Here is a 26,624-nt window from a genome sequence, read left to right on the forward strand (position 1 = left end):
AAGCGTGCGGGATCGTTTTAGACCATCGAATTGATGGGAGCGCACTGACAGTCTCCTCTGCAAGGAGCTGTCAACGGCGCGCAGCAAGTCAAGCTGAAACAACCTGGAGTAACCACTTCCGGGAAATTTGGAAACGTGCCTTCACAGTAAAATGAATTCTACGTTTAACGTTTCCGAGAATCTGCTTCAGATATAATCACATTATAGATCTGCTCCAAAATGTCTTATTATTTCCTTCCTTTAAACGAAAAAAAAACATAGTTCTTTATTGTCACTTCACTCGCTTTTTATTGGTTGAAGTAAAATGTAGTCATCAGGTTATTTGAATTATTGAGCTTACAGACCCACCAGAAAAGCAACCAATAACACACACATTATATTTCAGGAGTGGTTTAAGTGCAACTATTTCAAACTAAATGCTACTGAATTTGTAATATGATTTCATGCTTAGCACTTAGACGTTATTGCAACTATATCCCGGAAGTGTGTTTTTTGTCACAACAGGTACCTTGACACATTTGTGCGGAAGCGCTTTGAGACGACTGGGGCAGAGACTGGAGGAGAGGAGGAAGGAAGATGATGGGAGCTAAAATTATTCGACACAAGTGACCCACTTCCAACTGTATATCCGCTCGTTAGAAGCTTGGTTCTTGGTACTCGAGGATTCTTATCACCAACAACGATGTCGGCGTCAGCGATATTTGTCCTGGACTTGAAGGGCAAGGTAAGTTTGTTTGGACTTGTGTCAAGTTGAAGATGTGCTACAACACCTGCTCAAAGAAATACAGAGCCCTGTGTTCTGCATGTCTCATGAATCATATAGCAGTTATTACATGCCCTTGCAAAATAAAGACTACTCTCTGTCTTCATTAAAGACAGACGTGTCAGGAAGAAGAGAACTTGTCAAACTGGTTGTGCTAGTCAGAGAGAGGACCTGTTCTTGAGCAGCCATGCTACTTACTCTACCCACCTAATGTGCCATATGTCACAGTTTCAAACTCAAATATTGAAGGTTAATATAACATTCTCAGTAACGTCAGGAATGTATGAACATCATAGGTAGCATTATATTTATAAACTAATATTATATTTGACAGGCATAAGCATCTTAGATGGTAAAAAGTTGACTTCGAAGGTCCTTTTTGTGAAAACAAATGTGACATATTCGTATACTTTAGCTTGTTTAGCCTCACCCAGCTGTACACTATATTTTTTTATTTGAAAACAATACATAAAATAAATAAAATAAACAAACTTTATTAGGTCCACCTGCTCAGACGAATCAGGTCAAATAAAGGATGGATGAAAAAGCAGCCTTTGCAATGACAATAATATATTTTTAATATTACGCAACTTTGACACTTTTGGTTTGTTTGTGTCACAGATGGTATAGGGTTTGACTTGATTGACTTCTGTGCAGGCAGCGAGGATTTAGTACCCACTTAGTGACATTGTGAATGGTTGTCCTCATCTACAGTATATGTTCCCTGTGATTGCTGGGTTGCATGTGACATCACATCCGGTTGCAGTCATCACAGACTCAAGCAGATGGGAGTCAAACATGCGTTTTCATAACTAGACATCAAGTGAAGTCAGAGTGCAAAAGCCTGTTCTCACAAGTGGAAATCCTTCATATAGGGATTTGAGAAAAAGTTATTGTTAAGATAGTTCAACATAAAGGGAAAAAGTTCAAGAAACAACCAAAAAACACAGAGAAAGGTAGCTGCTGAACCCGTCTCTCTCGTCGAGTGGAGCCGAGTCTGAGCGTGCTCGAGTTTGACTGACAACAGCACACAAAATGTACACTAAAAGCAAAGTGACAATATTGGTGGAACTCGAAAATGCTCATAAAAATGGGAAAGAATTACTTCACAGCAGAAAACTTTAGACTTGTCATTTCCTCATACCGCTTGATCCAATTGCCCGAACTGTTTAAGTGCTCAATTATTCAATAAACAAGTGCTTAGGTGCACGAAAATAAGACGGAAAAGTAACATGCCAGGGAGGAAAAAAAGTTTGCACCAGCTGTATTTGACTCCGTGATGCAAAGTGATAAAGTTACACCAACAATGCTTTCGTCATTAACGCTAGATTACAAGAACACAATATTTGTGGAAATATTTACCAATCTAGTAACAAATATGGATCGCCCATGTCAACTGCAGGCTACTCGGAAGCAACTTAACAGAGTCGCGATTGTGTTGTTCACAACACGTTCATAGTGAAAACAGGACAGTAAAAGAAATCGAGGACAGTAAAAGAAATTGGCAAAGAATATGTATGCGCTTGCTAAAAACATAGCAGTAAAAAGGAGCAAGCCCTCATAATCTGTATTTATGATTGCGCAGATCAAAGGTTTTTGCTTCCTGTCTTTGCCCCGGGGCAAGTCAGTAATGTCAGTATCATCACCTTCAGTCCTCCTCACATGCTGTCTTTTCTGACCACATCTCTTCCCCACTTCCTTACCCCCCTTCTGTTGGAGCTCCTGGGCTGCAGGCTGCACTGTGCTGGCACCTGCTGTGAGGACAGAAATGTCAGGCTATTGGAATGAGCACAACCCCATTTGTTCCCACTGTCTTCTGATTGCATTTTTAATGAGTGAGTCTGTTGAAACCAAAGCTTGGAGTTGTAATGAGCAGGGGGATCATCTCATTACCAGGAAGCGTATTGTGGGAGTGAAACACACTCCAGGACTTCATGAATTGGAATTTACAGTCATGTTTGTCGCATGGTTCTACTTAGCAATCTCACTTCATATCCAAACTGAAATTGGATTTTCTCTAATTTAGAATGACCGAATAATAATAAAACTCTCTATTAATTTCCAGCCAATTCTATAGTATGCGCAACACAGCAGTGTTGGCTCCAGCCACAGCTATTAATGACTTTTAATTAATGTATTTTTGACCAGACATGTCAAAAATAAGGCGTTAATGACCGTAACTAAATTTGTGAATTAATCACAGTAAAAGTTTGAACATAATTAACACGTGTGCAATGGCAAGCCACACCTCTCAGTTATGACAGCAGACGGAGGCACAGGGTAGCGTCCCCACAGAGTCACACAGAGTCAGATGCTCTTTCTAACTACACTGCTCAAAAAAATTACAGGAACACTTCGAAAACACATCAGATCTAAACTGGGGGAAAATGATCTTGAATATCTTTCCTGATAATAAGTGGGTGATGTATTAGTAACAAAATGATGCCACATAATTTGATAGAAATGAAAACGATCACCCTATAGAGGGGGGAAATCAAAGACACCCCAAAAATAAAAGTGAAAAAATGATGCAGCACACTGGTCCATTTGGCTAAAATGTCATTGTAGCAACTCAAAATGATTCTCAGTAGTCTGTGTGGCCCCCACGTGCTTGTACGCATGCCTGACACACGTCGGGGCATGCTCCTAATGAGACTACGGATGGTGTCCTGGGGGATCTCCTCCCAGATCTGGACCAGGGCATCACTGCGTTACCTGGACGCATGGAGGAGATTCCAGGAGACAGGTAGTTACTCCAGGAGAGCTGGACAGGGCCGTAGAAGGTCCTTCAACCCTCAGCAGGATCGGTATCTGCTCCTTTGTGCAAGGAGGAACAGGATGAGCACTGCCAGAGCCCTACAAAATGACCTCCAGCAGGCCACTGGTGTGAATGTTTCTGACCAAACAATCAGAAACAGGCTCCATGAGGGTGGCCTGAGGGCCCGACGTCCTGTAGTGGGCCCTGTGCTCACTGCCCAGCACCGTAGAGCTCGATTGGCATTTGCAAGAGACCACCAGAATTGGCAACTACACCACAGGTGCCCTGTGCTATTCACTGATGAGAGCAAGTTCAACCTGAGCACATGCGACAGACGTGAGAGGGTCTGGAGATGCCGTGGAGAACGTTATGCTGCCTGCAACATCATTCAGCATGACCGGTTTGGTGGTGGGTCAGCGATGGTCTGGGGAGGCATATTCCTGGAAAGATGCACAGACCTCTACAGGTTTGACAATGGCACCCTGACTACTATTAGGTATCGGGATAAAATCCTTGGACCCATTGTCAGAACCTACGCTGGTGCAGTGGGACCTGGTTTCCTCCTGGTCCACAACAATGCCCGACCTCATGTGGCTAGTGTATGCAGGTAGTTCCTGGAGGATGAAGGAATTGATACCATTGACTAGCCCCCACGTTCACCTGACCTAAACCCAATAGAACACCTCTGGGACATTATGTTTAGGTCCATCCGGCGCCGCCAGGTTGCTCCTCAGACTGTCCAGGAGCTCATTGATGCCCTGGTCCAGATGTGGGAGGAGATCCCCCAGGACACCATCCGTAGTCTCATTAGGAGCATGCCCCGACGTTGTCAGGCATGCGTACAAGCACGTGGGGGCCACACAAACTACTGAGAATCATTTTGAGTTGCTACAATGACATTTTGGCAAAATGGACCAGTTTGCTGCATCATTTTTTCACTTTCATTTTTGGGGTGTCTTTGATTTCCCCCCTCTATAGGGTGATCATTTTCATTTCTATCAAATTATGTGGCATCATTTTGTTACTAATACATCACCCACTTATTGTCAGGAAAGATATTCAAGATCATTTTTCCCCCAGTTTAGATCTGATGTGTTTTTGAAGTGTTCCTTTTTTTTTTTTGAGCAGTAAATATATAATAGATATAATAGTATATAATAGTCCTGTCATTTGTCTTTCTGTTCATAAAATATAGTAAAAATGGGCATTTCATATATAGTTGTGACTGGTGGTTAATCATGATGAATTAATTTGAAAACTGACTAATCTGATTTAGAAATTTTAATCGTTTCACAGCCATATTTATGACATGACCCTAATTACTAAATACTACACACTTCATTACCATTGTTGTAGACCTGACACCCGATGACACCTGGGGAGACTCAAGGTTTCATTGAATAAAAGCATTACTTTGAGAATTTAGGGTAGTTCATTTATTGACCCCAATGTACTTTAGTAGGCGTCACCTAGTAGGAGTCGACTTTCCCAGAAGCAGAAAGTCAATCTCCTGGTCCCAGGCAATGTCGGTGTTGCGGTTCCTTTTGATGTAAAGAATTGTCCTTTTCTCATTCTCCTCCTCTTGTGACCCCGAACTTTCTGCATTGTAGTTTCAGTCCTCTCTTACAGAAGCTGAGCAGTGACCTGTTCATTCATTCATTCTCTTTTCCACTCCAGACTACTACAGATTACTTTCCTGGTTTTTCATTTTGTATTTATTTCCTTTACTCTTTGTTGCATCTACCCCCCATGTGACCCCTGTGCAACACAGCCTCATCTATAACAAAAATGGGAAAGTGTCTGTGATCCCTCAAGCATTGGAGCTTTGATCACTGTGTGGTAGTTCTAGCACTTCGTATGTTCACAATATAACCAAAATCCTGACTCACTGTACAGTATGTTATCAATTTATAGTGAATCTTATCTAAATCAAAAATTAACAGATTGCTGACACAGATAGGATTTTATGATACTAGATGCTGTATCCATCTTTGGTTGGCAATGAGGAAAGAAAGATTGCAAAAGAACACACTGTAAAATTATCAGAGTCATGATTAGCATTTTAACACATGTCTGTGATGAATAAATCATGAGTGTTTTATATGATATTAAAATTAAAATATTTGTCAGATGTTGGAAAATACTAAAGTGTGTAAAGTCATTATTCCAAATTGATTAATGGTAATATATTCAAACTATTCTTGTACAAATCAAACACAAAAGCATTATTCAAACAAAAGTTGATGCATGAAACAACAGAACAGCTTGCAAAAAGCCAAAAGAGCCTGAAAATGCCTTTACATTCAAATGCACAAGCCACCTATGTGTATTAATAATTAATGCAAAACATGTTACATTTTAATATATCAACCAGGCACAGGTGGAAATGCACATTTTTTAATGTTTTTTGAGATGACCTTTGATCATCTCATTCGTCCCGAGTTGAGTGCTCTTAGTAAACGTGTGGTTACTGAAGCACCTTAAAGCTTGAGTGCTAAGGTGTACTATAACCTCAACCAAGGCTGTAAATATTTCATAAGTCCATTGTGCCTCTCTCACGGTGTCCTCTTCCTGTATATTTTCATTTTTATGTGATGCATTCAGGTCCTGATCTGCCGTAACTACATGGGAAACATGGATATGAATGAGATTGACCACTTCATGCCAATTTTAATGAAGCGAGAGGAAGAAGCAGAGATGACTCCGCTGGTCACCCACGGCTCCTCGCACTTTCTGTGGATCAAGCACAACAATCTTTACTGTATCCGAGAAAAATGAATATTACACTTCAGTGCTTCGTTGAAAGGGATTTGAGCGCATTGTGCCAGAGTCTGGAAAGAATGCTTAAAGAACACAAAGGGAATATATTCTTCTCCCTGCCTGACCAACCTCCATCTCCCTTAGAACTGAAGTGTGTTTATCACAGGCAGCTTCTGGGCTTCACCACATTGTGTATCACAGCCACTTTAAAAATGGACATCTCTCTCCACCTTTTTTAATGAACAAGATTTAACAGTCTAACTTCATTAAACATGATTAATTCAGCATGATATTGTGGTTGTAAGAGTTATTCCCAGTGCACTACATTAGGCATCAGAGCCATTATACTTCCCTGTGGCCATGTCCCCAATTGCTTCAAAGTCCAATACTTGTAGGTTTTAATTTAATTGCATTCATCTCATAACTACTCAACGTAGATTTCAGATATGTTATGTGCCATGAAATCGTCTCTGCACTTCTCTTGTCATATGTGAACAGTTATTTCTTAACAGACTCCTTTTCAGTGGTGGCCATGACCAAAAAGAATGCCAATGCTGCCCTGGTGTACTCCTTCCTTTACAGAATTGTCCAGGTTTGTATGTTTTCAACATAAATCTAATATTGTTGTGGAATTTTAGTTTATATCTTTCTTTTCTAATGCCTCACCCCTTTTCTGGGATTTTAATAAGTAGAAGAAAAAAGAAAACATTTACACTTTCAGCCAGTCTGATCGTGTTTCGTTAGTGTTATACCGTGCAGTATTTCATTTTGGCTGACATCATATAAGATAACAATGCACAGCAAGAGGTTCAAAAACAATAAATTATTAAAACAGAGTGCCCTTTCTTTATATGTATTTACAGTAGATATGGATTTCACCACCACTTAAAGAAAAAAAAAACCTTCATGCTGACCTCAATTCAAAAAAAAAAACTGAAAGAATTATTTGCGTTTGCCATTGTTTGTGTGCGTACTTTGCCTACTTAACTCTGTGTATAGGTGTTTCAGGAGTACTTTAAGGAGCTGGAGGAGGAGAGTATTCGTGACAACTTTGTGACTGTTTATGAACTGATGGACGAAATCATGGATTTTGGATTCCCACAAACAACTGACAGCAAGATCCTTCAAGAGTAAGAAAAGCACATTGTAATCATAACATAAATAGCAAAACATCAGGAGGCTGTTACATGTTCATTCATCCCTTTCATTCGTCATTTATATGAATTTCTATGCATTTTCGAAATTGTTTTCTGCACGTAAAACTATAATTGTAAAACAAACGAGTTTTGTGTTAACATTTTTGGCTTTCTGGAACTGATTAATTGGACTGACATTATTTCTGCAAATTTGATTCGGTTAACGTCCTTTTAAGTTAGACTCCGACCTTCTGGAACAAATGAATAATGCTAACCAAGGATCCACTGTATTTCAAAACCTAACCCTTTTAGCTCCAGCGTAAATTACCGTGGCGACGTATCCTGCTAAAAAGTGAACCAGCGCCGTAATACGGCATATCCGGACTTAATCCTCAAACTCATCCAGTATAAGGAGAAATTCTGCTTCTTAGTACAGGCGCCTGTTTTTCTTCAGTTTTTGTGTGCTCTTTGTTCTGTGAATGTTATTTTGCTTTCGTCGCTGTGTCCTGTTTGGTTTTTAACTGTGATCTAAAAAAAAGTGATGCCTTTGTTGCCACAATGTATCAAAACAGCGCAATGTAGGACTATATAATCAAAAAGTATCTCACAAAAGTGAGTACACCCCTTTTCGCAATTTTGTTACATCCTGTATATCTTCTGGAGGGACAATACTATGTACAGTAAATTGACCTTGGACCTACTTTAGAGTAGTTGGTGCACAGCTTGTATAGATGTATACATTACTATCAGTAAAAATGATAACTACCTGACAACACAAGTGAGTCAAGTGTGTGAGCCAGCCCAAGATTAAGGCAGTACACGGTAACAGTGGTTATCACAATAAATATTGACACACTGGGTACAATTTGAAAATGCTTAGTGTTCACTGTTTACTCTTACTCACTTTGTTGCCAGCTATTTAGACAACTATGGCTGTGCTGGGTTATTTTCAGAGAACAATACAAATCATTACTGTTTCCCAAAGGTGTACACTGGCTACTCTAAGTTAGGTGAAAGTTTCATTTTACATCATATTATTTTTTGAGAAGATATGATTGTTGCTGAAATGTGAAAGATTTAACCACTTTTGTGAGATACTGTACATAACTCAGAAAGTGTCAGCTGAAAAATACAACTGATTGTATAGCCGGTTCTTATTTTAATGTACCCTGGAGTTGTGATGCTATTGCTGATGTAGTGAAAAGTCACTTAGTTTATGGCGCATTGGTTCTGTTGATTATTTTTCACCAAGTGACGTATAACTAATGACTTAAGCTCCAATAAATAATGGAGCTTTATCCAGGGACTAAATGAACTACGGCAGCTGCAGTGACTGCTACTCAAGCGTGCACTCACTGTTCACAGGGTTGTTTGTGTTTTCTACTACTCAGAGAGGCAATTCTGTCCAACTAAAGACTTAGTGTTTGTGCCACAACTAGCCGATAGTACCACAGCAACAAGTGTTACATGCATCACTTTAATCAACAATGTAAACATTTGTTGGACCCCTCCTGTTTGTAGATGCAAGCCTCAATATTTGGATTATGTAATGTTTATTGCATCTCAAGGGGACAGATGAAGATCCTTGTTGACAATGGTATTTTCAACATTATGCAGGCCCAAAGACACCTACAGTTAGAAACACGAGACTGTCAGACTCAAAAGCCCTGCTCTCATGTCTCATGTTGTGCACACAAACATGCACACAGGACCTACTTAGTGGTTTCTGACCTTTTCATGCCCTGACCGCGAAACAATTTTTTACTTGCATCATAGCACACCCTGTCTGGTGACATTAAATGCATGAAGGTTTGTGTGAGGTGTCAATACAATAATGTGTGTGCATGCATGTTTTTGATACCTATTGTTATGCTAATGTGGCAGCATGCTACCAACTTCCCCTTCACGTCATTAGCATTTTTGAGCAATATCGGGGCACAACAGAACAACTTGTCAGTGCCTTTGATCGCTCAAAAATTCCAGAGTTTTTGTGTCAAGACATGTGCAATACACATGTGTATTGTGTGAATATGTAAATCTGCATGTAGGATGAAAAGAATATTTTTTTTTCCCCACGCGTAGATGCGTACAGTAGCTTCTGCACCTACTTTTTCTACACTTGAAGGTGATCACACTGCAAAAAGTGCATGAAAAGCAGGAGCTCAAAGGGAGTGGCAAAACCCAATGAAACAATATAACTTCAACATTGACTACAGCTGCTGTTACCAATACAGAGTTGATAGCCTTTAAGTGCTGCCATCAAAAATGATGTGGTGATGATTCCACATCAAGGCCTTCTAAGGAACATCAGGATGCTGCAATAAAGGGATGAAAGGTAGGGGAGGGAGAAGGAGGGATCCCAACAAGCATTTGGCATACCATGGTTGCAGGACCACTTGTCTATCTGTTAGGCTGTAGCACTTGCAGCAAGTATCATACGTGGCCCTGGAAGTAGCCTTTGGAGCGCCACCCAATGGTAATTTCCTGCCCTTTCTGATATACAGTATGTTTATGATGTAAATAGATAGGATTCTGAATGTATGTGAATAAACAGATGTGTGGTGTGCCAAACCAATACGGTCTCACCACTACATAAAATAAAATAGAACTAAAATAGTGGTCCCGCTCTCACCCATTGTCAGCTGATTTGAAAACATTTTTTTTCAGGAATATTTTAAATTGTAGGCTACATTATGAATTAGATTTGCAATGGAAACGTGACTTCACTCGCAATAAATGGCCAATAACTGACACTATCTAGGCATCTTTCTAGGTGTCACACGTTACATGAAGTTAACAAATAACTTCTGAATGAAGCATGACTTTGGAAAATGAATTGGTTTAATATTCTAAATAGCCATTTTCTGAACTGATACAATATACTGACTGTAGACTAAATTGTTTTATTTGTAAATTTATCATGCATGATTTTTATCTCATAAAACAATGAAAGTAATTTCATTGTTTATGAGTGCAACAATAGATTTATGCAAATAACTTGTTTTTAATTATATCCATGAATATGCATGACATACAAACTTGTTTTGAATCAAAATATGATTAACATAAGATTATAAAATGTGATATTCAGTACTGTTGCTTTAATCACTTCATGAATCCTTGTGTGTTAATGAGAGAACAGTTTATATTTCTATTCAAGAAGAGATAAAGTGATTACATTTTAATCAGTGTGCTCTGCAGGATTACTGACCAATCTTAGAAATGAGTGTTAATACTTTTTCTCTCTTTGTTTATTTTAGGTACATTACCCAGCAGGGTCACAAGCTAGAGATCGGGGCTGTTCGACCTCCTGCCACTGTCACCAATGCTGTGTCATGGAGGTCAGAGGGCATCAAGTACAGGAAGAATGAAGTTTTTATGGACGTCATTGAGTCGGTAAATTTACTGGTGAGGACAGTATTTTTTTATTTTCATTAAATGTTTTTTATGTGAGAATTATTAGTATAAGAACCTCAGCTGGTGGACCATGCTTAGTACGTCTGCCTCACAACCAGGTCGTTCTGGGCTTCAATCTTGGAGTTTGCATTTTCTCCCTGTGCCTGCGTGTATACAGAGGGGAAAATAACTTTATGATACCCTGCTGCTTTTTAAGATTACTCCCACAAATACATGGATAGTCCAGAATTTTTGGTAGGTTGAAGTTACCAGAGAGAGACAGGATATCAACATAAAAACATAACACCATTAAATACAATTTAATTTCTATTTGACTGAGTGAAATAAGCATTTTATCCCCTACCAACTATCAAGAATTCCATGAACAAAGCACACCAATTTGTCCTATCCCTTCAGCAAAAAGCTCAGTGATGAAGAGACCCGTTTGCTTGATAATATGAAAAGGGTTCAAATGCAAGATAACAGTTAATAATCTTTGCTCTGGGGCGCCATAAAGGATTTCACCTCCTACCTCAGAGCTAGTGAATACTGTTCTGAATATTGTCCTAGCTCTCTTGCTCACCATGAAGGCGGACTCTCTGCTCCGTGGTGTACTACACTCTATTACATGCATTTGCGGCTGAGTCCTTGATACCTACTGTCAAACATGGAGGTGGAATCATTCTGCTGTGGGGCTGTTTCTCTAATCAGGGCATAGGAAGACTTTACCATACTAAGGGTCTAATGCATAGGGCCGTGTGCCACAGAATCTTGGATGAGAACCTTCTGGCGTCAACCAGAACACTGAAGTGTCATCATTGGTCTCAGAGCATGACAGTGACTGAAGATATACGGCCAAGGCACGATGATTCAAGAACAATCCTGGTGTGGCCTAGCCAGGGTCTGGACCTTAACCGCATTGGAAATCTGTGGAAAGAGCTGAAACTTCCGAGCTGTCAAGCGACAGTCTCGTAACCTTCAGGGTTTGGAGAGTACTGTGTCTGTAAAGAGGACTGGACTATACTCCCTCCTGAGATGGGTGCAACCCTGGTGACCAACTATGCTTAGCAACAAGGGTTTCTCCACCAATTGCTAAATTCCTATTTTGCTTGGAGATTAAATAGTTATTTCATGCAATCAAATACCAATTAATTTTTAATATTAATGTTTTTTTTATTTTCTGTTTCTCTTTTTTGAAAATAAACCAGGGATGTCTAAAGTGTGGTCCAGGGGCCATTTGCGGCTGGAGGTTGTTTTTTTATGGGGCCGCAGCACATTCTAAAAAACAAAAAGTGAAAATCTGCAGTAATTTTACAAAAATAAAGTCAAAATATTAAGAGAAAAAAGTTGTGATCTGAGAAATCTGAGAAAAAGAATAACATAATATGAGGGAAAATAATGTAATTTTAGTCACATAAACTTTTTCAGAAAGACGTGAGAGAAACAAACAAAATAACAAAGTTGTAATTTTTGGAAAATTTGGTTGTGGAAAAAGTTATATCGTTACAAGATTAAAGTCAAAGTATTGTGGCAATAAAGTCGTAAATATGAGGAAAAAATGTAAAAGAAGAAAGTTGAAGTTGAAGTTGGTAAAAAAAACAACAACAACAGAAGTGAAAAAAAACAGTTGTAATTAATATTAAGAGAATTCTTTTTTATTCTAATGAGAAAAAAGTCACAATTTTACAAGAACAAAGTCATATTATGAGGAACAATAGTGTCATTTTAGTAACATAGATTTGAAAAAAATGTCTTTTTTGTCGTAATATAAGAAACACAGAAAACAAAATAAAATTGTAATTTTTGGAAAATTAGGGAAAAGTTACAACATTGTGGGAACAAAGTCATAATACTACAAGAAGAAAATTTACAAAGACTATTTAAGAAGAAAGTTGAAATATTTGGGGGAAAAAAGGTGCAAAGACCATTATGTTATTATGTTGAATGTATTATACATTACTGATGTGATAATATTCAACTTGAAGGTAAATTCAAGTGCATAAATATCTCACTGATGAAGAAGAGGAAGGATTCTCTTCCTATATTTATATAAATATATTTTTTATTTGTTATTATTTAATTTCACTGTGGGATTTATAATCAGTAGTGTTATATTGAAACATTTTTTAAATGCTGTCTGTGATCTTTTTTTTGGTTTAAAAAGTGTGTTTGTTGAAAGGTTGATTGGGGTATTGTGCTGTGATCCTATTCATTTTACTTGGATTTTATAATATGCATTGTATTATTATGTGTTATTCTTTCAGGTAAGCGCAACTGGCAGCGTCCTCCGAAGTGAAATAGTGGGTTCCATTAAGCTCAAAGTAATCCTTTCAGGGATGCCTGAACTCAGACTGGGCCTCAATGACAAAGTGCTGTTTGAAATCACAGGGAGTAAGTAAAACCTCTTGACATTCACGTTGAACTCACCCCTACATGCCTTTCAGTTTGAACCCTCATCTTCTTGCAACTCTGCATTAACAGTCAACTTTCTCTGCGACTCCATGCGTTTTTCCTTTATTTCATGCGTTTTTCCTTTATTTCTAGCTTTGCCCAATTTCCCCAGATGTCTCCCACCACTTTTTCGCCTTTTGATTTGTATTCCCGGTTTAGACTTTTTGCCTTAGTTCATCCTCCCACCAGGCAGCAGTCCTGAAGATGAAAGGTGAATTGGGATTGCCCCAAATGCTCTCCCTCCTATGATGGTGTAAGACACATGTCAAAAATAATAATGAATACAAATGATCAAACAGAAACACTGAAAAATTAAACAACAAACAGAATCTTGATGCACATTTAAAAATACTTCATATCATTTTATCTTCATGTTTCCACTGTACTGTATTGATGCCAGTTGACATCATTCATCATTAAACACTGCCCTCTTCTGGATGAGGCATAGAAAGACATGAAGCTCCGCCATATCATTCTGTATGTATAAATAGTTTAGGGGGGTCCAAACTTTTTCCAGCGAGGGCCACATAGTGGAAAATGAAAGGACGCAAGGGCCACTTAGATATTTTGTAAACCAACACATGTAGATATGCTTAAAAGGTATATATATTTCAAGAAAAAACATGCATCTCAGCTTTGTGATATAGTTGAAAAAGCGTATTTTTATCAACTTTTAGAATGTGCCGCGGGCCAATCAAAAAAAACACGCTTTGGACATCCCTGCTTTATTGCACAAACACAGGGGTAATACCAGTACTGTACGGAAAATTGCTCGCACAAAGCAAGTTCTGTATCTGCAAGGCGGGGCTTATTCTTGCAATCTTATACATGATATGTCACCTTACCATGTACAGGTTTTTGTTTATTTTAAGGGTTTACGGTGATATGATTGCTGTGAGCTTTCCATGTTGCCTTTTTGTAGGCATTAGAGTAAGAATGTGCAGAGATGTAGCAATCTTTGTTCAGTTCTGCCCTATTAGAGTCAAATGTGGAATTTCATTGGCGACAATGCAATGTTTTCTCTGGTTATTCTGTTGCTGTTGTGGTTTTATTAAAATACATGGGCCAGGTGAGAGGAGCTACAAAGCAGAACCACAGGGGATACTGTCACACCTCAAGCCCCCCCTGACTTGTGCTCACATGTCCAGGCTTGTTCCATGCTATGGCCCTGTGGGTCCTTGCAGTGGCAAACTGTCTCAAATGACCTTTCATTCTTGTATTTGCCAAAATACTCGAAGCCCGTGAGGGTTAGTGATGGACACAAACACATCGAGTGGAACGTAGAGAGAGAGAGAGAGAATCGATTCAAAAGTGGAGCTGTGATTTGCTTGAGCTCCCAGAGCAGATCATCCCAGACAATACTGTCATATATTAGACGGCTTGCACATATGCTTGGAAAAAAATAAGCAAAATCAGTGATTCAAAACATGCATACCAACACAGCAGGCATATAGCATGTATACAGTACATGTACACATTCTTGTGAGAGGAAACAACACACATTCTTCTTTCAAAGTAGGTGTAGCACATTTTAGCTGACTTTGAATAGTGGATTTAGCTGAAGACCCACTGGCCCACAGTCATTACAGCAGTTTTCCACCACTCAGCACCCGCCATTAACCACAGCGGAGGATAACACTGGGCTTATTTCTAGTAGAGTATAGATGGCACCATTAAAGAGGTCACTTTTTAACAGCATTTTGCAGTAATCCTGCACTTATAATTTACTCTTGAGAGGCAATGTCTGTACAAGAACACACAGTCTGCAGATTTTTGTCTATTATACCCTTTCAGATTGAGATGATCAGCAGAAAATCAGCAATTTATTTATCTTGTATAACAGTGACGTGCGATGCGTGGCTGGTGAGGCACTGACTCTTTTGGAGGATTTTTTTTAATGTTAATAAAGGTTGCTCATTAAGAGAATTACAAGAAAAAAGAAGAGAATAATTTCCTTTTGTTAAAAAAATGTCTTGAAATTGTTTTCAAATACTTCTTAGTCCCACTTACACATTTGTGTTCTTACCTTTTATCTGTAAATGAAGTACAGGCAGGCTATTCTTCTCCAGGAACAGTCCTGATACTTTGTTGTAAGTCTGAGCACCTCCTAGTCATCTTGGGTATATAATCTTGCATCTTGCCAGTCATTCATTCACTCATTCAGCATAGACTAAAAAATCTTGCATTTGATTTGTTATTCTCCAGCTGTCAAACCAAAAAAATGCTGGCTTTTCAGTGACAAGCACCAGCTCACGCACACCAGCTCAGTGCCTCCTGTTGGACATGTCTGTGTATTTTATTGTCAGATTAGCAAGAATAACGATGACACACTTAGATTAAAGACTTTACACAGGCTGCAGAAAGTGTGAGACGTGAACACACACCTTTCCCTTTTCTGTGCGTTCCAAATGCAGAAAAACTGCTAGCACGAGGCAGCTAAGAATTCACATACTGGGGTTCACCAATTCTGCCTATAAAGCCCTTTTAAAAAACCCAACAACGTTTTATAGCACATTCACGCACATTCATGGTAACATGTAATACAATACAATTTTGCCTGTTTTAAGCATTACTGGAACTTCTTTCCTCAGCACATTGATTTCACAGAGCTCAACTAATGCTATTTCAGTCAAGATTCAAGATTCAAGATTCAAGAGAGTTTTATTGTCATGTGCATGGTAAAACAGCAGTTATACCATGCAATGAAAATCTTATTCTGTTCATTCTCCCAAGAAAAGAAAGAAAACACAAGAAAGAATAAGAACATAAGAAACATAAACATATATACCAATAAATTAAGCAACAACAACAGAAGAGACATTGATACAAGCAAATAATACAAATAAATAAATAAATAAATAAAGTGCTATGAGTGTGTGCGTGTGTTACGTGCGGCGTGTGCGAGTGCTTCGTTGAGAAGCCTGATGGCCTGTGGGTAAAAGCTGTTTGCCAGCCTTGTGGTCCTGGACTTCAAACTCCTGTAGCGTCTGCCTGACGGTAGGAGTGTGAATAATGAGTGTTGTGGATGTGTGCTGTCCTTGATGAGGTTGTGTGTTCTGCATAGGACTCTAGATTTATAAATGTCTTGCAGTGAGGGGAGGGCTGCCCCAACAATGTTCTGTGAGGTCTTGATCAACGACAACAGCATAGAAAGCGCATTTGCTACCACTTATCATGGCAAAATTCCCAAAAAAGTGCAGTTTTCCTTTTAGAAAATGTTAAACATGATTGGACTCATACAGTTCAATGGACAAATCTTAACATTTATTTTATGTTATCATTATTCATTTTTTAAATTTTTCTTAATGACTGGTGAGGCTTCGCCTCCTGACTGCTGTATAATAATCCCGTAAATGTTAAAAAGAAAAAGAAAATCCCAGCAGGGCGCTGAGAGTAAATCTGATGTTACACCCTAGCTTGCTCATCATGGGTTCGGTATCCCACATTCTTAAAAATAATTTTATTTTTGTATTGACATATATTGCTTAATATTCCCCAAGACTTTATTGATGAAAAAAAAAGGCAATTGGACTGTCGAGACCACCACAATTATGGAAAGTTTGAGGAATGTGAGCATACAGTATGTAAACCAATGTCTGTGATCAGCTGCTGGCTTATATTGACGTCAGAGGGCTGGTCTCATCGTTATGCAACTCGGAGCGCTGTGATGGAAATTGGTCACACTACTCGGTGCCATCTCATACAGTGGCACCTTTGGAATGAAGTCAATATCTTTGTACAGCTAGTGACAATATTTCTGATACAAATGTGCTCCTTGTCAAGCGTGTAGACGGATAATGTGTGTGTGCGTGTGTGGCAGTGTGACAGCTAAATAATAATGCAGTCGATGAAAGAGTAAGGCAGATGGTGGCACACTGTTATAACGAGTGTGGGTGTACTGTATACTAACTATAAAAATAAATTAACTCATCACCATTTGATTTTGCCTGAATTCTGTACATGTCATGTTAAGTTAGTTGCTGGCAAGTCTACTTTTCTCAGTGTGTGTGTGTGTGTGTGTGTGTGTGTGTGTGTGTGTGTGTGTGTGTGTGTGTGTGTGAGAGAGAGAGAGAGAGAAGGGTGCTAAATAGTTCCTTGATTACCTTGACCTTGTTTTGGTTGACTATTTTTCTCTTTGTGCATTGTGTGTTCTTGTGTGTTGTGTGCGTCTCAGGAGACAAGAGTAAAACCGTGGAGCTAGAGGACGTGAAGTTTCATCAGTGTGTCCGTCTGTCGCGGTTCCAGAATGACCGTACAATTTCTTTCATTCCCCCTGACGGCGAGAGCGAGCTCATGTCCTACCGTCTTAACACAACGGTGAGCAAACAAACACACACACACATCAATTGTAGACAAACCTATAGTTCTGATTTTTTGCTCCTCTCCATTGCACAGAGCACAACATTCATCATGTGAACTGCATCTGTGCAGCACATACAGTATTTTCAATAATGCATACTTGCATTTTTTTCTCCGTTTTTTTTCCCCCCCAAACGGGTAATGTCTGTTGCGATGCTGTTCAGCTCTGCATGTATACCCCTCTAACCTTGTCCCATCTTTCTTTCCGTCTGACAGGTGAAGCCACTCATATGGATCGAGAGCGTGATAGAGAGGTTCTCCCACAGCCGTATCGAGATCAAGGTGAAGGTAATGACAAATGATGCACAAGCATGAACACAAACATGAACAGGTTTTATCCACTCACCTGTAGTCCCTCCTTTTGAAACCTTGTCTGTATTTATAACACATGGGTTATGTATTGTTTGTCATTTATTGCCTTAAAAATTCAGATTTTTGTATTTTTATGACATGTGCTGCTGACCTCTTGGCCAGGTCGCCCTTGCACATGAGATCCTGATCTCAACGGGACTTATCTGGTTAAATAAAGGTTTAATTAAAAATAAAAAAAACTCAGCTGGGATAGGCCCCAGCATACCCCCGCGACCCTAATAAGGACAAGCGCCCTAGAAAATGGATGGATGGGTTACTAAACCATCTGTTTGGCGTAGTGACAGCCATACTGCCATGTGTGGGTGCTGCAGAGTTGGTGTTTCATGGTCTCCTTTGCTGTAATGATGTTTGGGTTACCCTGTGTTTTCTATCGCAGGCTCGGAGTCAGTTTAAGAGCCGGTCAACTGCCAACAATGTATCCATTTTTGTGCCAGTGCCCAATGATGCAGACTCGCCAAAGTTCAAGACAAGCACGGGCAGCGCCAAGTGGGTGCCTGAGAAGAATGCGGTGCAGTGGAACATCAAATCTTTCCCTGTTAGTGCAGGACATCATAATCTTTCATTCTTTAAAGTACATTATGTGCATTTAGAAGCAAAGAGTGAAATCACAGAGAGCATTATCTTGACGTACACTACGAATTTTGCTTGTGTACTGTAAATGCATCAGTTCATTATTGAGTTCTTATTGTTAATTGTGTTGTAATGAGGTTGACACATTATGCTCACGAGTTCCTACTGTACAAGTCTGGGCAGCAGTTTTATGATCTTTGCCTGCTTCATTTGCTTCAAGTTGGTTATGTGCCCACAAATTGAATGAGGTCAGATGAGTACATGAATATACTGAATGAGTAGGTTTTTTTTTTTTCTGTGATGGTACGAGTCCAAGGATTCAGGAAACAGGAGCATGAGGTAGCTTTCTTACTGTGCAGTGGTCCAACTTTTCACTTTTATACAGGACCTTAACAGGACCAAAACTTAATGACTGGGTTTCACGTGACATCAGGTCACATCCAGTTGTTCAAGCCCTTCCTCAAAGTGACGGGTGGCAAAAAAGCATATTCGTAACTACAAGTCATGTAAAATCAGAGCAAAAATACAGCATAGACGCACCGTTCTCACATGTGGAAAACCTTCAAATATGTACAGCATTTCGGAAAACGCGCAGAGAAGCCACGCTTTTCGGCATTTGCTGATCAGCTGTCGCTCTTGCCGAGTGGAGCCGAATAAACACGCTCCAGTGTACATTGAGCAACAAGAAGCATCATTTATACTAAAATCAAAGTTAATACATTGTTGGAAATCGAAAATGTGAAATGCAGCCACCTACCTGGAAGAATGTCCATCGACGCTCCCCAGAGGGCTTGAAGTGAGGCTTGCTAGCTAGCTTCTAGCAGCCCAAGAAATAGTGCGTAAAATCAGGCTGAAAATTGGTTATGGAGCTCAAACAGCGCTGCGAGACGATGACGGACACATACAAGAATGTATTCCTGCACACCTGATTTTGTGTAAGTAGGCAAATTGATATGTAATCAGCATTATTTTCACTGAGATAAGCTTTCACTACTTTTCGACTGTCTTGTTTTCAACTATTTTATGTCTTCATGCATCACATCATGTACCGTCACACAATTGGAGCAAATCATTTCAATGACATGCACCATCATTCGCTTCGAGTATGTGGCCGTAGCTTGTGTTTGCTCTCTGTCTGCTCACCAGAGCCAACTTTTCAGTAAGATAAGCAGCTATTGGCTATCCTAGAAGTCGCTGGATGATGTCATTGTTTGATTTGCATATAATTTGCATATAATGTTGTAAACTGCTGTAGGAAAAAAGCATAATCTCATAGGAGAGACAAAAAAAGGAAGTAAAAACACCTTCATTACATTTAGAACTACAAATAAACTTGATTCTTGGTTTGTTAATTTAAAATTGTCCATCATTTCATCAAAATCAAACCATTAATAATTTATCCCGGCCAGCCAGCGGCTCGCAAAGTTCTCCCACTTTGGCAACTGAGAACTGTTTAAAATTAGCACAATTGAACAGCGAATAACAGACTATGCTGTGTTTATTCCATGGCAACATGACAGATGAGGTTCGTGAGTAGCACACTCTTCTGGTGAATATATGTAATAGCAATTAATTTGCACTTTCGATGCGTACAGCTCCGCATCATGGCTTGTTACTGCCTTTGGACAGGGCGGACCTGTCAACAGCACCTGCCGCTACTCGGTGAGAACACAAAATGCAGAAAAATACGTGCTTTCACCATATTAGAAAACTCCCCAACAACGTTCGAAAAAGTCGCTTGATTTGTCGCTGGTCGCTTTTGAGAAAATCGCCAAGAGGGGTTGGAATGTCGCCGGATCTAGCGACAAAATTGCCAAGATGGCAACGCTGACCAGAACTGCCTCTAGGTCACGTGGTTGAAACCCAGTAATGCAAAGTTGTACGTAACAAATGCTGTAGCAGTGTAGCACTTAATTGAAACTATTTCACAGTATGCATCCCGTAGTCACAACACACTGATGATATGACGCACAAATGCGGATGTGGAAACAATGATTAACCAGCTTTATGGTTTGATAGCCGTGGCATGTTTAAACTGATTCAGGCACATGCCGATGCTGATCTAAATGACATCCCGGTTCAGAAACAGCTATTGATATGATCCTTTTAACAACTGTGACCTTCCCTCTCCTTGTCTGTCTATGTTTGTAAAGGGTGGTAAGGAGTACCTGATGCGGGCACACTTTGGACTACCCAGTGTGGAGAGTGAGGAGCTGGAGGCAAAAAGACCAATCACTGTTAACTTTGAAATACCCTATTTTACAGTGTCTGGCATTCAGGTGTGAGCCTAAGCAAAGAGTAAACCAGGAGAGTCCAAACTATGGTGCTGAGGGCCATTTGCAGCCCACAGCTTGTTTTTTTATTGGCCTGTGGCACATTCTAATAATTAAACAAGAGCACCTACAATAAGGAAAAAAATAGCAAAATGGTATAATAATAGGTGTATAATACACTTAGTCACTTATAACACAAAGCTGACAGAAAAAAAGTCCAAATTACATTTCCATATGCGGCCCTTGGTGGAAAACGTTTGGACACACCTGGAATAAACAATCCTTATTTCAGTACTGTTTCTGAATTGATTGGCTTCATTTTCACATGTTTATGTAATATTTTGTACTCCCTAGGTGCGCTACCTGAAGATTATAGAGAAGAGTGGTTACCAGGCCTTGCCTTGGGTGCGCTACATCACACAAAGTGGAGGTGAGAACACACATAAATACAATAGAAGCTATTTTATTTAGTGGTCCCTTCAGCACCTGATCCAGTTTTATAGAACAAGACATTACAAGCAAATGTTTTGTTACCAAACCCGTTTTGGAAATAAACTACAATATTTGTTTACGTCGGTATCTACTCTTTCCTTGACTCTTCATTTCAAGCTACTTCAGTTTGTTGGTAAAAAGGATAATACTTCAATTATGTGATACTATGATGAAGCGACTATACACCGTATTTATACAGTTTTACAGGCACAACTAGCCCTTTGAGCGCAACCATCACACAAATGTGGCCACAATTAAAATACGTTAGAAGCCCCAGCTTTCGATGCTCGCTCAACAGAAGCCTCTGTGGATATTTTGGGTTTAATAAGGTTTCCTCCTAATTCTGGTCTTATCTGAATTGCATGAATGCCGGGGTGTTCGACTTCAGTCTCCACTGTACTATCAACCATCGTGTGTTACTTAGTGAGGTTTGTTGCGTTTTGCGTTCAGATGCATGCCACATTCTGTCTAGCTGCATCTCTGGTTTATCCTCAAAGTGAACCCTAGTCCCATCCTCCATCATATCATTTTCTGCCTCTTTTACCAAGAATAGAAACCTTACTGCCTCTTTGAATGTGAACTTGTAATTCAAGTACAGTATGTTACTGGTCCACTTTCCGTCTGTGATTTTTTTATAAAGGCAGTGACCATATTGACATCTGTGATTTGTGGATTGAATGAAACTGTGGATGAACCCGGCCACATGGCATTTGTCATAATCCAGGGAGATTGCGGAGGACACCCAAGCCAAAAGTGTTTACAATCCATGATATTTTATTATTCCTCTAGCAGAGACTTCCATTTTACCAACATATTCTAAGCAGCATAGCTCTGCCTCACAATCATGCTGAATTTTGGCCAGATGACACGTTGCACGTGAACGATACAATATATTTACGAGGCTGCTGCAAAACCCTCATCTTCATCATCAATCTCATCAGTCCGAATGAGGGACAGATGGAGATGATATGGAGATTGAAGCCCAGTACTTCCACGGGACCATTGCCAGAAATCATTAGGTGTCATACCTGCCATCCACTCTCCGAATAAACCTGACTCTCATACATCCATCACATCTACTGCCCGACTTTGTGAAACACAAGTCAGGAGCTGCGGAGGCCCGATTGCCAACAGGCACTCTGTGTGGCTTTCAGAAGAAAGATTAAGTTTGAATGACTGTTATAGGCAAAGGCTTATTTGTTTGTGTTATCTGACTGTTACCATCAGAGGCAATAAGATACCCATGGTCACATTTCACTCAACTCAACACACACACACACACGTACGCTGATTAAACAACACCTCAATACTGTAAACTCACGTTGATGACTTATTGTAGAGTCATGATAGTTTAGCACTGGCTGGTTAGGTCTTATGTCAAGCTGACGCGTGTCTTTGAGCACCTTTTTGTTTTCCGTGGTGTGACTTCTCCAGAATGAAGATAACTGAGGATCAGAATGGCAGCCATATTGTCTCATCAGCTGTTGCCAACCACTTACGTCTTTACTATTGTTAATGTGTCTGTGACTGCAATGAAATTATGCCAGTTGTGTCAGTGGACATAGAGAATATATAACTCTCTGGTTGCTCAACATGATCTATTATACCTAAAAAAAATAATAATAAAGTTTCACTGCTGCAAAAGTTTTAAAAAATGTAAAATTTATATTACAAAAAATCTCTGGAATTAAATAATGATACAAAAAATGTCTCTTCTGAATATGAAAAATCGGCCCGTAAAGAAGTAACAGCTCTCTTTCGAAGTCTTACTGGACAAAAAAGTAACTACAGATAGATAATTTAATAAAATTTAAAAAGTTTGCAAAATAAAAATAAATAATTCAAAATATAAAAGAATGCCAGTGCAGGTTGTACCGCGCCTCTCGCCCAAAGTCAGCTGGGATAGGCTCCGGCATACCCCAGCGACCCTAATGAGGACAAGCGGCATAGAAAATGGATGGATGGAACACATAAAATAATATTAGCAAATTCAGATTTTACAGAAATAGCTCTTTCAATGTAATGATGTAAATCAGGGGTGTGCAAAGGGCGGCCCCTAGCTTGTTTTTTAGTGGCCCGCGGCACATAGCAGACATAAAATTAAACCAAAAAAACCCAGCGAAATGGAAAAAACTGAGCAAAAAGGCAAAATGTAAAGAGAAGAAGATGAAATGTTGATACTAATAACTAACAATAAAAAAAGTGTTGCCTTTAAATGTATATAAAGGGTTTTTTTAGCCTTTAGGAATACAAAACCACATCAAAATATCAAAGTTTGAAAACGTTTGGACACCCCTGATGTAAATAGTGAAGCTATTACTCCAACAAACAACATCTTTATCTTTAAATTAAAAAACAATGAAAATCCGGACATTTTTCTTAAAAAAAAAAAAAAAATAACCAGAACGGCCAGGACAGGCTAAAAACTTTTGAGCACATCTGATTTACATCTATCTATTTGGTGTGCCAGGAATGTCTTTCCTTTCACCTTTGTCGAAGGAAAGTCGTAATTATTGGGTATTTGATTTAGTGAGACAGTACTACAGCCAGTGTGAGTGTTAATCTTGTTTAAGGATTTGATGCTGGCAATGATGGGATGTGCAGGAGTGATGACATGGACAAAAGCTATGTGTTAATGCTCTGCTGTTACATCTCTTGGCAGATTACCAACTCCGGACAAACTAAAGGGTAAAGATGCTGTTAGACGAATGGCTCTCTGTGTGTCTTCCTCTGCACTCCTTACAGTATACCTCCCTGCTTCTTGCTGCGTGCATGGGACAAAAACATGTTTTCCCCCCCTTACAATACTGTTCATGGAATTCCTTCAGGTTCGTTTTCAGCAACATCCTGATTTCACGTTTTTTCCCAGATCATTTTTAAATGCAGAGACCCAAAGACGTGCAAATTTCTAATATATTGTACTTTTTTTATGGTTCAGTGGCTTCACTGAGTAACACCAAGAGAACAATGCCTTTTTTTTTTTTTTTGAAAAGAACGTAATCTTGCACAGAAGTGACTGCTTTATGCCAAGAAAAACAAATGATGATGCAATTTGAAGCGTATAGTAGATCCCTGCTATTCGCAGGGGTTATGTCCGAGACTACCCGCAGATGGCGAGTAATCGAGAAGCCCCTTCCAAACCCTCCTGCTAGCTTGACGTTGACGTTCTCTGATTTCGGATCAACATCATCAATAAAAGTGACTGTTGTAATTATTAGATTAGATGCAGCTCCTCTTCTCTCTTCATCACTCCATACAGTTTAAGGCCCAAATTATGTCTCACACACTTATTCAACACATTTTAAATGGCAAAATGTATAGGTACTCACCACTAATGAATGACCGGATCATCGATTAACAGAACGGAGTCAGGGTCTAGCCTTCAGCCTAGTCGTCAGGCTAGCGCTACAGCCGAGGCGGACTGACATTGGGGAGTATTAATAATGGCAGCTATTTATTTCTTTATATATATTTATTGTTGCACCTTGCCTTGGTAGCTACAGGAACATGCCGCTCTAGACACACAGCGATCGCTGGTGTCTACAGACACACGCTGTAGACACACAACAGAAGGAACATGTTGGCACAGTCAGAGTCACCCCTTCCGACACGCAGAACAAGCACTGTGCGTAGGGCACCATGATCCATGCGGCCGGGAGGGCCATTTTGTGCATGGCGCCCATATGCGCAAAAGATGCGCATTGCTGCTGCGACAAGTGCATGCAGCGTCAAGTCAGTCTGAGGCTTTGTCACCATTTAAGAGGATAAAATCTCAAAATCCGCATCCCCTGTTGCCAGTGTCTTATGGTGTAATGGTACGCTGTTCCCTGTCAAGGCAGAAGGTGTGCGTTCAATCCCATCCCCGAGCAGCTTTTTTGTAAACTAGGGGAGGCTCGTAAGGGGGGTTGGGATGGGGCCAATCTGAACCACAAAGCCCAAGGCCGAATTTTTGTCCCAGTCCACCCGTGCACTCGAGATTTCTCCAAACCGCGTCTGCAGAATCCACACTGCTTGCCTGTTGTCATTGCGGTAACGACCTGTGATACTATGTTCACCCGTGTTCACCTCGTTGCAAGTTTTGCTGCCGGATTGCCTGTCCAAGTTAAGACTTAATTCACTTTTGGATGTCACAGCACACGACTGTGGTGCATTCAAGGACCGCAGAACTAAGTGCAAAATCTCCATGCTTGATGAGAAAACATTATCAGTGAAGCACAAAGACAAAAAATTCGAACAGTGGTAACGTATGCTGTACAAATTCTTACGGACTTATGGTGAATGAGATGTGTTTTCTGCTGGAAAAACAAGACTATTTTTGGAGAAATAAATTCAAATACAAACAAATAAAAATCAATAAATACATTTTTGGGGAAATATCTGCAAATTGGAGGCACTGCAACTGCTGATAAGCGAATTTGCGGGGATCAACTGTATATGTAAAATGCTAACGGCAAGGGATAACCCATGTTGTATTTTGGAATTATCATAAACACCATTTTATAGTCCTATCTGATTGTGTTTTACCTTTGACATTGCAATACGGTGTTGTCTACACAGTGTCTGTATGAGAACCTCTATATTGTATGTTTATGCCTTAAATAAACTCTTGTGTCATCGCCACTAGCACTGTGAACATAATCCCCAGTGAAGCAAACCTAAAACCAGCAAACAGGTCAATGATTAATAAGGCATAATGCTGTCTGAGACACTGGGAGTGTAACATTACACCGCTGACGGCCACATGGAGCCTGTAACCTTGTCCTTGTGCTACAAATCCTTTTGCAGCTTCTAAGAGATTCTTAGAGAGTTAGCAGGATGCAACATTTGCCATCTTTACATCTGGTGTTGCTTGTCACAGCATGTCTTTTGTGCAAAATGCGCAAAAGGACAAGAGAAAGGACAGCATGAAAGCCACATAGCCTAAAGTGACTGCTTGTCAATATGTTTACGCAATGGTCTTTGCATTGCTCTGTTTTTAAGCACGTGTATACGGGTCTTCAAAGTGGTTTTGAGTATTGTTCTCATTATTATTATAAATCTGTACCTGTTTAAGGCAAAACTATTTTACAAGCAACATAACATTGTGTTGTAGGAAGTCAGAAACTGATATTCATGTCACTGGTTGTCATTCACTGTCATAAGAAGCAATGAGACGTATTTGGAAATAAAAGGGTTTTTGTACATTCTATGATATTGAGTGTATTTTTATTTATTTATTTATTTATTTTTTACAAAAAATGCAACTTTCAAATATTTGTCATTCCAATGCTCAGGTAGCAAGTATCGCAACAATA

The 26,624-nt window shown here is 39.6% G+C and overlaps 1 protein-coding gene across 2 annotated transcripts; it reads left to right on the forward strand.

Annotated features, from left to right (window-relative positions):
• Positions 1-534: 534 nt before the first annotated feature.
• ap1m3 (adaptor related protein complex 1 subunit mu 3) lies at positions 535-26,518 on the forward strand. 2 transcript variants are annotated; one of them, XM_054789736.1, is made up of 12 exons: positions 535-724; positions 6,126-6,282; positions 6,806-6,873; positions 7,281-7,411; positions 10,678-10,825; positions 13,078-13,204; positions 17,439-17,581; positions 17,840-17,911; positions 18,372-18,530; positions 20,719-20,844; positions 21,193-21,268; positions 23,993-26,518. In XM_054789736.1, exons 1-12 carry the CDS (start codon positions 683-685, stop codon positions 24,013-24,015), a joined length of 1,272 nt encoding a protein of 423 aa, XP_054645711.1. In that variant the 5' UTR covers positions 535-682; the 3' UTR covers positions 24,016-26,518. The 2 variants fall into 2 exon arrangements, with proteins under 2 accessions (XP_054645711.1, XP_054645712.1); XM_054789737.1 differs by lacking the exon at positions 18,372-18,530.
• Positions 26,519-26,624: the final 106 nt, after the last annotated feature.

This window comes from Dunckerocampus dactyliophorus, chromosome 10, assembly GCF_027744805.1.
Source record: "Dunckerocampus dactyliophorus isolate RoL2022-P2 chromosome 10, RoL_Ddac_1.1, whole genome shotgun sequence".
NCBI lineage: Eukaryota > Metazoa > Chordata > Actinopteri > Syngnathiformes > Syngnathidae > Dunckerocampus > Dunckerocampus dactyliophorus.